The 16,087-nt window shown below is 36.7% G+C and overlaps 1 protein-coding gene across 1 annotated transcript; it reads right to left on the bottom strand.

The window, feature by feature from the left end:
• Nucleotides 1-848: 848 nt before the first annotated feature.
• On the bottom strand, nt 849-14,566 carry LOC149814472 (hexokinase-3-like). The gene is made up of 9 exons (XM_089988352.1): nt 14,016-14,566; nt 13,191-13,341; nt 12,736-12,912; nt 5,659-5,733; nt 3,467-3,622; nt 3,263-3,361; nt 3,050-3,177; nt 1,441-1,522; nt 849-1,329 (listed from the first exon to the last, which is right to left on the bottom strand). Exons 1-9 carry the CDS (start codon nt 14,285-14,287, stop codon nt 955-957), a joined length of 1,515 nt encoding a protein of 504 aa, XP_089844478.1. The 5' UTR covers nt 14,288-14,566; the 3' UTR covers nt 849-954.
• Between the last annotated feature and the right edge of the window lie 1,521 nt (nt 14,567-16,087).

Here is a 16,087-nt window from a genome sequence, read left to right as displayed (position 1 = left end):
AAATATGAACATGTTGATGTGTTCATAATTGTCTATTTATCAAGGAACATGTTTTGGATCAAATCAATTTACCGAAAATATTAAAATCTTCTTTCATCAAATTTTAACACAATATGAGCCATTGATTTTTCACCCCTCAAAAAACATATGTGCATGAAAAATAATTAATTGAATACATGTTAACTACTAAGTAAACTATGATAAACACATCTAAATCACCTGTAGCCACATTTTCCACTGGAGCTAACTTGGGGCCTAATGAAAATGGAACCTGGCTAGAACATTCTGCATATATATATATATATATATATATATATATATATATATATATATATATATATATATATATATATATAGAGAGAGAGAGAGAGAGAGAGAGAGAGAGAGAGAGAGAGAGAGAGATCGTGTATCCTAATTATTAACTAGTTATCCTCTTAAACCAGATCAAAAGAAAAAAGTTGCAGGTGTTTTTGCTTAATCCAAACTTGCAGATGTATTTTTTACAGTGTTTTTTGTTCAAAAACAGTTCTAAATTAGGTTTTTTTTTATTTAAAGAGGGTTTTAGAGAGAGCTAAACATCAATGGCTCATGATAACAACAAAAGATATATCCTTAGGTGTCTAGCAGTATTAGGCAATGTACATGGTGCATTTCCAAATTTCTGTCTATAAATTGAATTTAGACCAGCATGGCAAGCTTTCCATTTGATGGTCAGTTTTTTTACAAATTTGTCTACAAGTTATATTATTAGCAGCAAGAACTACAGTCGCTAGTCAGTTTCTTTATGAATCACATAGAAATGCCCAGCAACAAAAAGCTTCCCAACAAAAATAATCGATTATTTACACTTGAAAAAATATGTAATCAATCAAACAAATAATTGACACAACATACATGACTCGCAGTCTTAATATAAAATAATAATATCTACATTTACAAGAGAGAGAGCGACCATTATGGAATATCAACATAAGAGGAAGAATGAGCTGCAGCAAGAAGCGCAGCCCCTATTCCTGACCCATCTTCTGATAGCCTGAGAACAACATGCTCAGCCACATCTTTCACTAGTAATTCTTCAACTGCTGCATGCATGTACTCTCTAAACGTTGAATAGCTTTCATACAGACCCCCTTCTATTGAAACCACTGTTCGCCTTGGTTTACTATATGCTTCGCCCTTTAATCTACCACTAACACCACCACTACCGTCTCTACCAATCTTCTTCAAGATCCCCACAATTCCGGCGGCAGCCAATCGCGCAGCTCTACAGGTCACCATATCACATACTCTAACAATGAGTCTTCGAACCTTCAGAGGCATATCAGAAACCTGAACAAGACAAACAAAACAAAAGCTTCAAATTCAACATTCTCAAAAAGCTTGATCTGCAGACGCTGATGACTATGCAATGAGAATTGTTTAAGGATTGTTTCCTATCACCCCCAGGTTTTCTTCCATGATTCTTGCAACTTCTCTCAAGTCAGGAGAATCATCTTCATGCATTGCAGACATTAGTGGTGTCCTGAAAAAGTGTGGAAAAATAAGCAGTGAAAATGCACTAGAAAGCAATAAGCATACTGAGAAGCACGATGCTGCTGCAGCATCAATATAGAAGTCTTACACTAGGATGATGTTAAAATTATGCCCAAGGTAGCCATGGTAAGGTCTCTGGTGCCTTCTGTTTTAACTGTGGTTCACATTTAATGGCTACTCAGAAGCACGATGCTGCTGCAGCATCAATACAGAAGAGTCTTACACTAGGATGATGTTAAAATTATGCCTACAGTAGCCACAAAATGTGAACCACAGTTCAAACAGAAGGCACTAGAGACCTTACCATTGATTGCAGACGGAAAACCTTCTCCAAAAGAGAGACTAGGAGAATGATTATCTGACTATGTACTTCATTTGTCAGCCCTAAGAAAATTTGCTAGCATGAGCAAAGGTGAGTTTTTTCAAAAAAAAAAAAAAATCCCTTTTTCTCAATTCCCAAAACACATCCTACAAGTGAAATCAAAACAATGTTGAACTAAGTTTTAAATTATATTCCATTCATAAAAAGGAGAACCATTATCATCTTGATTAGCATTGGACCCAAAAGTCCACCGTTAACATCCAGAGTGAATCTCGTCCATGTAAGATGAGCACTTCAGAACGGTCAACATACCCGTGCAGCTAGGTGTGCAAGTCAATAAAGAGTCAAGTGTTGTCAACATACCCCCAACAACTTGTCTGATTCTTGGACTCCTTCAACGTTAACGCAACCAATAGAATTTTTACAGAACATTTCTAATCAACAAGAAAAAAATGTACAATTCTTTTACCTTGTCAATGTTGACCAATTTACACCATTTTTGGATTCAACAATGTTGTCTCTGTCCAATTTTGAGTAGTTTTTAAGCTTTAACCCCTGATACAAGGACTTGGTCTTTTTTTTCTACCATGAGGAAGGACTTGTCTATTCATAGTGCATTTTGTGTTGAGTTGGAACCTTTATTGTCTGTTAAATTTGAGTCTCACAAACACATGATATGTTTCTCAATTGAAATTTCACATGATGTAAAAATAGCAATATAAAAAGGAAAGAATTCAGTTCCAACAGTCCAACTAAACAGTAACAAGGAAATTATGCTAACAAGAGAGATCAAACTAAACAGTTGTAGTTTATGCAAAGAAGAGTTTTATACCTTTATTCGACAGGCAGTTGCACTAGAGAGATCAAACTAAATAGTAACAACAAAATTATATTAGCAAGAGATCAAGATCCAGTTGTGGTTTATAACAAGAATTTTATCACTTTATTCAGCAGGTAGTTGCACAAGTAGCACATGAACCAGTTTTGTCATGTAAATATCATAGAACATATTATTGACCAATGTAGCATTTTTAAGTAGAAAAAAAAAGATGGATGGACCTACATACTTTCATGATTCATAGTAGACTAGCCAGTTAGTCTTTCAACAAACTAAAAACACCGAAGTTGACATGCTTCAGTGAACCCATAAGTTGATTAAAGAAAAAGTACCATGGGACAAGACTAGTTACAAACCTCAAAGAGAATGGCACGTGTAGCCCAGAACCAACATCACCAAAAAGATCAGACTCCTCTGCCATTTTTAAAATCACCCTTCTCACAATGTCGCCTAAGTACATTCCAGAAATCATCTTCTCAAATCCCTGAAGAACAACATCAAAAAAAGATGAAACACAATTATGGAGAAGATAATAAAATAGGTATTTTAATACAACTAGGTAGGCTTGCCTGTTCAGATGGGTTCGGGCTTTCATAATCTAAAGCTTTATCATATGAAGTTCTTGGAAGATGAGATGACCAAAAATTGCCCCATTCCACATTGACAACCTGATCGAGCAAGCAAAGTTTCGTCCATGATCACATGATGGCAAAATGTTCATGAAAAAGCATTCGTAACAGAGGGTTCAAGTTGACAATGAAAAGAAGAAATACCATGCCTCCAGAGTTAGAAAGAAGCCCCTGGCACTTCGTAATTGCATCTGCACGCTCCACATAACAAGCATTTGTCCCAGTTCCAATGATAATTGCTGCAACGGCATCTTCATCATGATAATGCCCCAGAGCCAGTGTTCCAACAGTATCATTTACCTAATATTTGGATAAATAAATTAGAGCATCAAAGGAGGAAATAAAATTGCCAAAGCATAACGGTGATATTAAACTAATAATTCTGGAGTAAAAGCCACAAACAAAATCAACTATTAGTCGACCATATTACAATTGAGGCACAGGAATACAATGACAACATAAAAGACGGTTCACGAGGAATCAAGTCGTACGAAAAATATTGAAGGCAAGACAGCAGAGATCATCCCCAGCAGCAGCTTAAACCTAACTAGCAATATCAAACAACATAATGAGTTAACATGCTATCACCACCCTCCCATCACTGAAATGGCAGTACCAAACAAGATTATAACTCACTTATACTACTAGCCATCAAGCATCAAACACCAATGAGAATAATATTCTGCATGGATATGTAAGTTGCATAACACAACCACATTTAAGCAGCCTATCCAATACTTTTGGAACAAGTGATTTCCATATTAATTGCTGCACCAACACTAGCTATGCTCAAGAATGGTTTGGAAATTAGTGCTGCAGTAACAATATGTTCAAGTGACCCTATCAATATCGAGGCTATCATAGCCATCCCCCAATGAAGAAAACGAGTTTGTCCAACATATTGGTCGAAACTTTCTTTTATGTCACAATAAGAAAATTGGATGTGCAAAAAAGATTATGCCAAAAAACTTATATGCAGCATCATTTCTCTGGACACTGTACTATGATGGTTTTATGTGGCGACAAAACCAATCTCTAGTACAATTAAAGATTCACCAAAGTCAGGCCTGAAGAAGTTAACATCCAGCAAGATATGGGCATTCATATGCAACAGAAAGAAAGAGAAGGATTACTTATCGAATAGCAGCCCAAGAGTAACCTGGACAAACTCATAGCATAGAGGATGCCAAACAATTTTATATTCATCAAGACGCAAATAGAGATTCACCAAATCATTTGATCAACCTAAATATAGGCATTCAATTTAATATATAGTCAAATGCATGTTAAACAGTTGCCTGTGCAACCAGCAACCCATGCAATTTTAAAATGTATGTATATATACATATATGTATTAGATTTTTTCCTTTTTCTTTATTGTAATTTTTGTTATTTTTCCTTTTTATTTCATTTAATTTTTGGTCAACTCAATGAGAAAAATATCGTTACCTAGGTTGTGTAGTCGATAACCTAGGTTACACAGTAAAATTGCTTGGATGATCATCGCAACCATAGGGTATGGTGCAAAGAGTGTTTTGGCCTCTTTCCACATTTATAGAAAAGATTTTAGATTTGCATATTATACCACAACAAAAACTAAACATATTCTTAGAATCATTTGAGATAAACTCTTCTATTCATGAATTTGGTAACTTTCAGAGAAACATTTGAAGAATTCAAAGATTTCCTAAAATTTTCTGTATATTTTTTCTTAGATTGGTTCCTTTAAGAGTATTTTTCAAGCCTGAGTCAAGATGTGAAGGTGTATCAGGATATGTCCAAGGACAAGCTTTATTTCTGTTATTTCTGTTTTTTGTATATGTTTTATTTGTTATATGTGTCTAAAATTCATTTTTTCCACTTGCTTATCTCCTTTTGGTGTTTTATATTAGTTGCTAGCTTCTTATTTTTCTGTGATTACTTGAGCCTTAGACTGGTTTCTGTGGCTACTTCAAATTTAGACTTATGATAACTTATTAGTTGCAAATCAATACTTGTTCATATAATCCATACCAGTTTGAATGGTATGATGCAATCATCATCTTCTTTCTAACTATATACTATTGTTTACGTTTCAATAATCAAACACTCCAAAACAAGTGCTTTGAAGAGTGTTAAACTAGGCTGAAGGACCCTGTTTACCTCAACCTACATTCAACATTTGACAACATGGAGAATAGTTGACATGGCCATGACAAACATTTGTATCCGACTTTTCCTAAGCAATAGGCTAATCATGATAAGTCACATTTATCTCATAATTGATCAGCAGTGCAAGAAATAACAGTATATGAAATATATAAACTGGAATGATGAATAAGAACACCCAATCATACCAGTGCCACTACACGCATATCTAGTCCTACTCTTCCCATTGCTTCCTGTAAACATTCTGTGATATCTTTTCCTTCCTGCAAAACAGACAGGGAATAAGAAAGCTATCATTCACCAATCTCATCAATTTGATGTCCAAAATAGCTAGTAACAATGTTTCAAAAATAAACCATACCAACATATGAAATCTTCGATCAACATCCAGTATACTGAGAAAATAGGCTGGCCAAATAGATGCGACTGTATGATGCAGTTTAACCAAACAACGATCCTACAGGACTAGAAAGCCTAGACCTAGGTAACATATATCACAACAATTTGAGGCCATGTCACAAACACAGCATACGAAGAGAACCAGCAAAAGAAAAAAATTGCATATTTAATCATTAATAAAGGAAAGAAAGACAGCAATGCCAACTACGAAACCACAACAGAACAATGTGAAGTAGACATGTTGTCTGATGTAAATTTATTGGATTGGTGCAATGCAATTGAGCAATAAACAAGTCCTTCACCCACTAAAGGTGATTTTAAACTTTGAATTACTTTTCCCTAAAAGGATGTCAACTCCTTGTCATGTCCATTTTTCCATAGGCAAGACTAGTTTATACAAAGGCGGAAAGCCTGTAAACCTTTCTTTAATAAGGGTTCACATTTTCAGTAAGGAAGAAGGAAACATTCATAATGAATGAGGTGAATGACATAAGCCTAGTATTGAAGATCAGGCGGTGTCTTTAAAAGAAATGTTCTTTCGTCCAGCAATGGAAAAGCGAAAGAGAGGAAACATGATAATAATGATGAGCAATAGAGGCTGTTCCAAAAGTTTGATAATAAATTGTCAAATTTGAAAAGAAAAAGGATGTTTGCCAAAAGATAGACAGGAAACTCTTCCTCTTCACCGGAATGATAAATTTCATTGATAGCCTGTAACCATCTTGATAAAGAAAATAGCCACAAACCAAATAAATTTCACACTAGATCCTTACAAAATGCAGGAAACAAAATCAATGTGTAGTGAACTAGGTAAATGTTAAGACAAAAAGACCAATTAAACAACTAGTAATTTACTGACTGCTAAGGTTCACAACATAAGTTTTTGATACACTCCATCAGTCCATCGTACAAATAAACTACAATACACAACCTTGCAATTAAAAAGAAAAAAGATATAATCCAGCTTAAAGTGCACGCCGTGTGTGTCCATCTTTTTACTAAGGGAAATTTCATTCACGTCAATTGTATAAAGTTACATAACAGTAACAAGAACATATATTTAAGTTTTAGCAAATCACGTTCCAAGTTTCATTCAAAATGAAGGAGCAAAAATGTAAAGAAACAAACACGAGGCACTTGCACAAATCAAACCAGACGAGAAAAACTTGATCAAGAAGATGCTAACTGCTGCCAAAATTCACATTTTTCTTTCAGTATCTATGAAAGATCCTAGCTGCTTAATACTGATCTGCAATTGCACCATGATTAATCTGACTGCTGGTCCTGTTTAAGCAACAATCTCTACAATGAAATGACAGACAGCCAACACAGAGGGAACTGACTCGATGACCTATCATAGAACTAAAAGGATACATAAACAGGACTTACACATTTTGCAAGTACGCTTAGGTTTTGCGGCTGTTTGTGTATGTTTGTGTGAATGTGAGTGTGAATTTTGTTCCTGCATGTCCTTGTATCATCAAAGCTAATACTTAGTACAAAACTGCCAATTCTCTTATAAAATTTTCTACTTCCAACTATAGAAAAGGGGGGAAAAACATTTACATGTTATCATTTTCACAAAAAACCATAGCACCAAACACTCACAAGCAAGACTGATGACCACTGATCACATGACATGGCCCAATCTAGAGAACCAAACGGTTATGTTGAATGGGGAAGATCCTTGAGCCATATTTCCCTACCGAATATCAAAAGACGAAAACCAGATGTAGGAAAACACAAAAACCCATCTTGTACATAAAAGAACAATAACAGCAATTGAAATGGACGACATAATGATACAGTTATACAACATATAGAACCAATATCTCTTGGCTACCACAGCGACAATACATTGAGGGTTGCTGATACAAGTTCGGTGATTCGCGGAATCCATTTGCAATTTCTCTTATCAATGTCAAATTAGAACTTTATTGCTCCAAAGTAGTGGATATCTTTCTCTCTAAAAGACAAACCTCCTACTGAACTGATCTAAAGTTTGGATTATTTCCAATTTCTTTTTAATAAATATGGGTGATAAACCTCCAACAAGCTTAATAGAAAAAGAAAAATGAACACTCAGGAGTAACGACACGGGCAGCAGAACTCGGTTGTCAACAGTGTCTCACATTTCTTTCACATAATTATTCATTGTATAAATGTCTCATATTGTTCATCAAGGTGCAGTGCCTTAGATAAACACAATTTTTGACATCTTCATTTTGTCTCAGGTTGAAAGCATAACAGATGTGGTTTGGACATTCTAATATACCCAAAAGTGAAATACTTATGCCTATTCTATTCCAACAATTCTTCAAAAGACAAGAAGCAAGACCATGTTGCTTAATCCAATTCTCAGTCCAAAATTGAAATGCAAGGCTATAGCATTTGTTATTATGAGAGTGACTTTTCATGCATTACCTGAACAATTTCACAAGACCAGATCAAAATTTGTAATCAATCTTTCCTTATGTACTAACATTCTGATTTTGTGAACTTGCAGCACTTCATTGGGTGTGAGTCATGTGACGTGTCACTGCTTAATACATGTGTATATTGCTAGACAGCTTTCTAATGCAAGTAAAAATTACTCATGTCAGGGTTTACAGACATTTCATGATCTAGTAAAATCACTTCACGAACTAGCATAAAATTCATGTGCTTAATTAATAGTACAGACATCTTCAGGCCACTGCCTGGTGGTTGACAAGAAAGATAGAACACCTAACGGAAGCTGCTTTGTTATATGCAAATATAGCAGGAAATTATTGTACTAATACTTTATGGTCTAGTGGTTACCACCTACTGCCTAGAAGCTAGAATGTTACACAAATCTTCTAACAATGCCTACTGATCCATGCAAGATTTAGAAATGACACCTTATGAAAGCTGACACAACAATCAAACAGTAAAAATATGGTGCAACCTATATGCCATCTAAGCAAATCTTTTACATATCAAGAAAGTGTCACTGAATGCTTATAAATTTATAATGCAACAAGCACCAAAATACAGGAATAGCCAGCCCAGTTACACTTTGTCATAAACAACACTTGAAGAGCTTCACACCCACACCACACATGAAAAACTGGATACCAACTATAAAGCACAAGATCCTGTTTTCAAATAATTGAACCTACCGTAGTAACAGATGTGAGGGTCCTACAAGCAGTCAAATGTAATACTGGAGGAAGATGTAGAAAGAAGAGCCCAGAAACCACTATGCATTATTATCCAATGCCTCATCATTAATGAAACATGAGGAAGCATTAGTAGAAGATTATTATCCAACTAATGAAGACATATATTCCTATATTAGTTGGAATATTAAGAGAAATTGCAACAAAAATCCCAATCACTATAGAGTCTAGACTTACTCTGATAGAAAAGGGTCTTGCAATGGAAGCAGAAGCAACCCATATTCACTACCTGAGTTGCACAAAATTCTAAATAAGATTTAAAAATTTTCTCGTGATAATTTCTTAGAAACCAAAAAAAATAAACAAAACCCAGCAGACAGAAGCATGAAATGTCATTTGTCATTGTACCTCGTGTATCAACAAATCCTAATGAACAGTAATAGAATGGCAGAGTAGATGCCTGAAATGAACTAAAGTATCCACTTTGAGGAGATCAAACTCAGATGCATATACCTCTTATTAGTGGGCACAGATCATTGAATGCATCCAACAGTCCCAAAGAAGATACACAAAGAAATATATAAAAAAGCAAAAACTGCAAGGACAAGGCGATCTACTTTTCTACAATATTAACAGAAATACGGTAAATATGTCACTCAAAAGCAACATGTGATCAATCTAGGTTCACTTGGAAGTTGGAAACAAAAACTAAAGCTACAGTTTCACCTCCATCAGACTACAAGAATGATAGGTCGTACGGAGAATGTATTTAACATCTCAGAAGCGTTGTTCAGGAATTACTTAACTAAATCAAACCAATGCTGTCATAGATGATATCTTTAACCAAAGACATTCCTTTTCTCTCATTTACTACAAAAAAGAACAAAAGTTCTCAAAGCTTATACTCTGTAACTAATTTTATACATAAATTCTATCAGTTTTAACTAACATATTATAACTGCAGAAGATTGTTTAATAAAAACTCCAATAGACATAAATGTTCAATTCTTAACTGCAGAAGACTGTTCAAGAAAAACCCCAATGGACATAAATGTTCAATTCTTCCTGCATCTCCACATAATGATCAGACTTAAAGATCTAGGGCATTAAGATGAAGTTTATACTGAACAGTCTCAGTTCACAAAAAATACCAGAATGTTTTCTAGTAGCACAATTGATAGCCCAAAGTCCAGACAAACACAAGGAATCTTTGCCAGATGCATGAGTGGGTTGCATTAATGTAACTCCATCGCAAACATTTTGTGATAACACCCTCAGTGGCATGAAAACCGTGAAAATAAAAGCATTATATAAACATGGAGATTCTTGGCCAACTGTCGAGAAGCCACTAGCACATTTTTTCATGACATTCTATGAGAAACCTACAAGCCATTCACATTGTCATTAGCTGGCATTCTTGGAATAGTCCCCACAAATTTAACCCTTGACCCTTCCAGTTGTGCACCTTCACCATCCATCCCCAACATCCAACTAAATCATTTTCAATTGATGCTAATACAAATTGAACACATTGGCATGGTGTTAATGGGTGACGTGCACGTCAACCTACCTATCTAAAACTCTTTCTTTGTGGTACAACTAATCTCTGATATGAGAATCCTTAAAATAGTTGTCAGAGAGTTCTGCACCAAAAGATAAATGATTAAAGAAATGGCTTTATAGACATGAATGGCTTGCTGTGAAAAATAATGCTAACAGAATAATATGATCCCAAAAATCCAAAAGAATTACAGAAAGGGGGTGCCTGATCCACAAAAACAACTCCAGCATCATGACTTTTTGAATAACCTTGGAGCACAAAATCAACTAAACCCTACTAAAGAAATAGCCAACGCTATCTTAAAGAAGTGTCCACCTTAATTTCTCGGAGTTTTCACATCAACAACACAAGTTTGAGGATTAGAACATACAATGTGTCCATGAAGCCCATAATAGGAAGTTCCCCATTGATTGACATATGACACATGATTGTGTGCTTTCCTTGATTACCATAAAATTTAGTCTCTCGACCTGTCACATTCATCTCCTTGACTGAATAAAATCGTCTTTTCTCCCTCTTATTTTGATCATAAACATGATATAAAGGAAATGTGATCATAAAGTATAAAAGTACCAACAAGAAGGGCTCAAGTTGTACAGTGATAGGAAAGTGAAGCAAAGGGAGACACCACGCTGAATATTAAAAGCAAGCTCAGGTGATAACCTTGAAGTTAAGAGACAAACCCCAATAGTCAGAAAATACATGACAGATTCATGGCACAAGTCAACACCCTCAAGAAATACTCTTCCTAGTCATCAAAAGTTCAGGAACCAGAGGACATAACACTAATAACCCTAAAAAACAATCAGAAAAAGCAGCATAATGACAAGTCCAACTGTTTAATTAACATGCTCAGTTAAAAAAGAACAAAATATTGTAAAATATAATTTACATACTCTCACAAAAAAAACTACATAACAATGCAATGCAAAGGAATACATCATTTGAGCCAATAAGAAAAATAAGAAAATGGAACAACTTATTAATTAAGCACGCCACACAAAACAAAACAAAACTAGTTACAGAAAGAATGGTGGGAACAAAGTAGAAACAGTTACTGTTAAAGCACCAACAAGTGTATAACATAAAATAACCAATGATTAGGCATCACTTGCATGCATCTCATTAGATCAAGCAACTTCAACACTAATGAAATGGAACCAACGATTATTAATTCTGTTGAGTCCAACAAAAAATGGAAGAAAAAAAGTTTAATATCTAAGAAAAGCAGAAAAACTGTTCTCTCTTGCATAAATTCCAAAACTAATCCTCAGACACACAAGCCAAGAGTTGGGCTAACAATAGCTCGCCGACCTAAAATAAGAACTGGAGAATGCCATCAAACTACAAGACATGCCCTAACAAAGCCTGCTTGAAATAAATAATCACTAAGGAGAGACTGATCTCACTATATATTGCATACATGATTTAGCATTCTTGCCGGTTGGGTGGGCCACTTGCAGTGACTACATTCTGGGGCAGTAATATGTAACCAGCAGTCCATAGGAAGAATGAATAAATCATACATATATTACAAGTTTGATATTCATGACAACCCCCAAAATACAAACATAAATGCTATTGCTAAAATAAAGATGGTCTGCTTGCTGCCAGAACACCTTTTCAGAGCCACAGTGAATATATCTAGCACTATTCAAGAATTGTTGCCTCCAAGTTCAAGTCTACAAAGCCTGTTCTAGGAAAAAATTACAATGAATCTTGAGCCTAAATGAGACAACCAGAAGATGGCAGTGAAACCACTAGATAGCTCACTAAAAAAATAACATCAGCATAATGAGTCGCACCAAAATCCAACACTTGTTTAAGAAGGATTCTAAATGTGCACAGGTCTGACAGAAGGAAAAAACCCTAGAAGCTAGAAACTAAAGGAATCACCAAATCAGAAGGCCATGAAAAGGTGAAAGGTTGGATCATGCTCAACTCATCGTTTTGCAAACCAATATGAAAAGAAACAGTTCTAGTGAGCATATAATGTGCCTAATGTGGCAGATCGATAATTTGCAACCCATAGAATCATCAAACAGAAACAATTAAGAGTGCATGAATGTATAAGCAGCATGGGAATCAGATGTAAATCGCCCCAATCAATACATAGTTGTCTAAAATTTATTTTAGATAATCCTTTGAAAGCATACACTAACCATGTCATCAATTGCAAAACCCTTTGTCCACTTCACAAGCACACCTGAAGAAATAGAGGTTTGCCTCGTAGGAAATGAGAATGTAAAGCCAAGCGCCCTTGTGCTCGGACAAGGAGTAAGACTGTCTTCCTTTTCAACAAAACGCCTCAAGGTAGATGCAATGTAATCAAAAAGAGCCTGTAATAATTGAATTATAAATAAAATAAGATAGATGAATTGTTCCAGATGATGATCAAAACAACCCAAACATATTCAAGATCACTAGCTACACAGAAATAATGGTGCGAGGAAATCTGATAAAAGGAAATACAATAATGGTAGGCGGTAATCCAACCAATGAAAATACATCATTAGAACATATTCTATAGCATTTTCCAAGTTCACCAGGGAAGAAAGAAGAAAAAGAAGATAGCAACAATGAAAGATAGTAGTTAGAAAAAAGAACCAACACCTACCACACTTGTTCCGGTCATTATATGAGGGGGGATCGTCTGTTTCTCGACTTGGTGGTCCACAATTCTTTGCCTTTTACCCGCAAGCTGAACCCTTAGCACCCTAAAATTAGTTTCCCCCAAATCTAGAGCATAATAGATCCCCTTTTCATCGCTGAAACAAGAATAAAAAGAAGGATTACACAAACTAACCTTCAGCATTCTCAGCACAACCACACCACCGTCATACACCGTTAACTCTTCTACGTATCCAAACCAATATCAGAGAACAATAAACCAGTAGAATCGATCACTAAATGGCCCCCCAACAACATAAGACCAAAACCGAAAACCCGAACAAAACCAACATGCACCAATCATGGTAAAAGAACCAAATATGCGCCAAAAGTATCATAGCAACATATTTTACGCTACTCGATATACATCCTAGGAACCCCATTTCCCAAACAACAATAGCAGCAATCACACCAACAACAATAGCAGCAACCACACCAACACCCAACAGCAATCAATACGAACCATTTACACAACAGTATGTAAAAAAGCAATCAGGAAAGCCAAAACCCCTGACAGAACACAAAAGTATCACACCCCAACAAACGAATGCAAACAAGTATATATGGAGTTCCTTCACACCCAAAGCTTAAATCTTAAATCAACCCCCTTTAACTGAATCCCAATATCCATCACTATCAACCCCCTAAAAAGCAAAGGAGACCAAGAAAAAACCCATATTTTCTTGAATTTCTTCCCACTCAACAAAAGAAATGTTCTAAAGAGAGAGAGAGAGAGAGAGAGAGAGAGAGAGAGAGAGGTGGGTGCACGCACCCACTGGGGAGGGTATCAACGAAGGTGAGGAGCATCTTGAGCTTGCTGCCACCCTCGGAGGCCAAACCAGCGTGCATCTCGACGGCCATGGCGTCGACGACCTGCCTCAACCGCCCTGTGGACGTCGAGCACTCTTCCTCGAACTCCCTGAGCACCCCCACCGCCTTGTTCCATTTGGCCCTGCTCTTCAGCCTCCGGCTCACTAGGATCGCCGCCAACGTGCACGACACCACCGCGCACCCCACCGCCACCCCCAGACCCACCTTCCCCATCAAAACCAAGCGAGAAAGAGAGAGAGAGCGGGCTACACCTCGACAGAGAAACACCCACAACCTACCAATCACCAGAAACCAGGCCGGCGTTGTGTTTTGGCCAGGCAGACTGAGCGCCAGAAAGCGGTGGTCGAGCCTAAAAGCAAAGCGTTCGACGAAATGCCTCAACGAAACAGAAGGCCGAACGAGCGAGAGGAAACCGAAGAGACACTCTTGTTTTTCCTCCTCTCCTTCTGTTTCTCTTCTTTTGTTACTGCTATCATGGATAATAAAGGGTGGAAGACGGGAGGGGAGAGGAGTAGGGAGGGGAGTGGGCGGATATGCATTTATTATGTCCTTGTCTCTCTCTCACTTTGTTACGTGTTTCCAATTCCTTGTTCACCAAATTGTCCCTAGATCTTTTGTCAAGTAATCTACTGTCTACACTATCACTTTTATTTATCGAAAGAAATTAAACTTCTAATTTTCTACCAACTACGTAATAGTCTCCACCAAAATATGGATGTGCTTACGTCATTGTCAGTTTAATTTGTACTTTCATAATCAATTTCTTATCAATAATTTGTTTAGAAAATAAAATTTTTTAGAAATTTGAATTCTTCACAAGATGTTAGCAGCTGATACCATTTACTTTAATAAGAAGGAAGAGGGGCGTCAATGGATGCAATATAATACATAGATGTGAGTCGTGTGGTAAGACTTGATGACCATGGAGAGCTCTGCCTTCTGATTTCCAGGTTTTAAAAATAATCAAACATTGTTTTCAATACCTTATTTCACATGTCAATAATGCTTCCATTATAGCCCAAAAAAGTAAACACAATCAATTTTTTATTCTTTTTAATGACGAGGAACCTTCGCCGAAGCTAAGAAAACCCTGGGTGGGACCCCGCGACCACCCTCCCTTATGTGGCCCCACCTCTGAAAAGCTAAGCTTTGTTGTCACTTTAAATAAATTAAATTGAGCTTTACCGACAAAATCAAACACTTATTTTGCACTTGCAGGTGATGGGCCTTAATTATAGCTACAATCCATACATCAATTGCCTGAAACAGATCGTTGATTGTTTTATGGTCATGAAAAATTAAGATGGAGCCAAAAGGTTGCACTCCTAAAATAACAAATAATTTTTCTCTAAGTAATCAATTAAAATCACCACACTCACTGGCAAACTCATTAAACCTTGAGCTTTTCTTACCAAATAGGTATGGAAGTGGGCAGGGAGAAAACAGGGTCCCATCCCATCTTGCCTAGTTTAGACTAAGGATAGAAGACATGATACATGACATGAAACGGAGATGGAGGCAAGGATGAAGGTTAAAATCAAAACCAGTGCGAAGATGAAGGTGGAGATGGACTTACACTTTTCCTCGTCCTGCCTCATCGCCGTCTTGATTCTCGCCTTGCCCCCTCTCCCCTCCCCATTCTCATCCCCAATCCTTCTAAGGATGGCAATAGATTGAGGGAAAGCGGGGCTCCGCCATGCCTTGCCCCGTTTCGACTGAGGATAAAGGGCATGAAACAAGGATAGAGGTTAAAATCAAAACCCGTGCGGCGATGAAAGCAGGGATAAAAGTTCGGATTTTAAGACAGGGCGAGGGTGAAGACCTTGTCCCCCGCCCTGTCCTGATCCACTGCCATCCCTATACCTACCAAGGAGTGCACTCAGCTTTGGCCTTCTAGCATGAGGCACACACCCATTAGTTTAAAAGTTCATTGTGTTCCTTCAACTACTTTGTCAACTAGCTCCTATGTCCCAATGATTCGTGGACTTGAAAACATGAGATTTGGGTTCAATT

This window comes from Nuphar pumila, chromosome 15, assembly GCF_984573655.1.
Source record: "Nuphar pumila chromosome 15, dmNupPumi1.hap1.1, whole genome shotgun sequence".
In the NCBI taxonomy this organism is placed as follows: domain Eukaryota; kingdom Viridiplantae; phylum Streptophyta; class Magnoliopsida; order Nymphaeales; family Nymphaeaceae; genus Nuphar; species Nuphar pumila.
The sequence above is the reverse complement of the archived record's forward strand: the minus strand, read 5'-3'. Positions and strand labels throughout refer to the sequence as shown.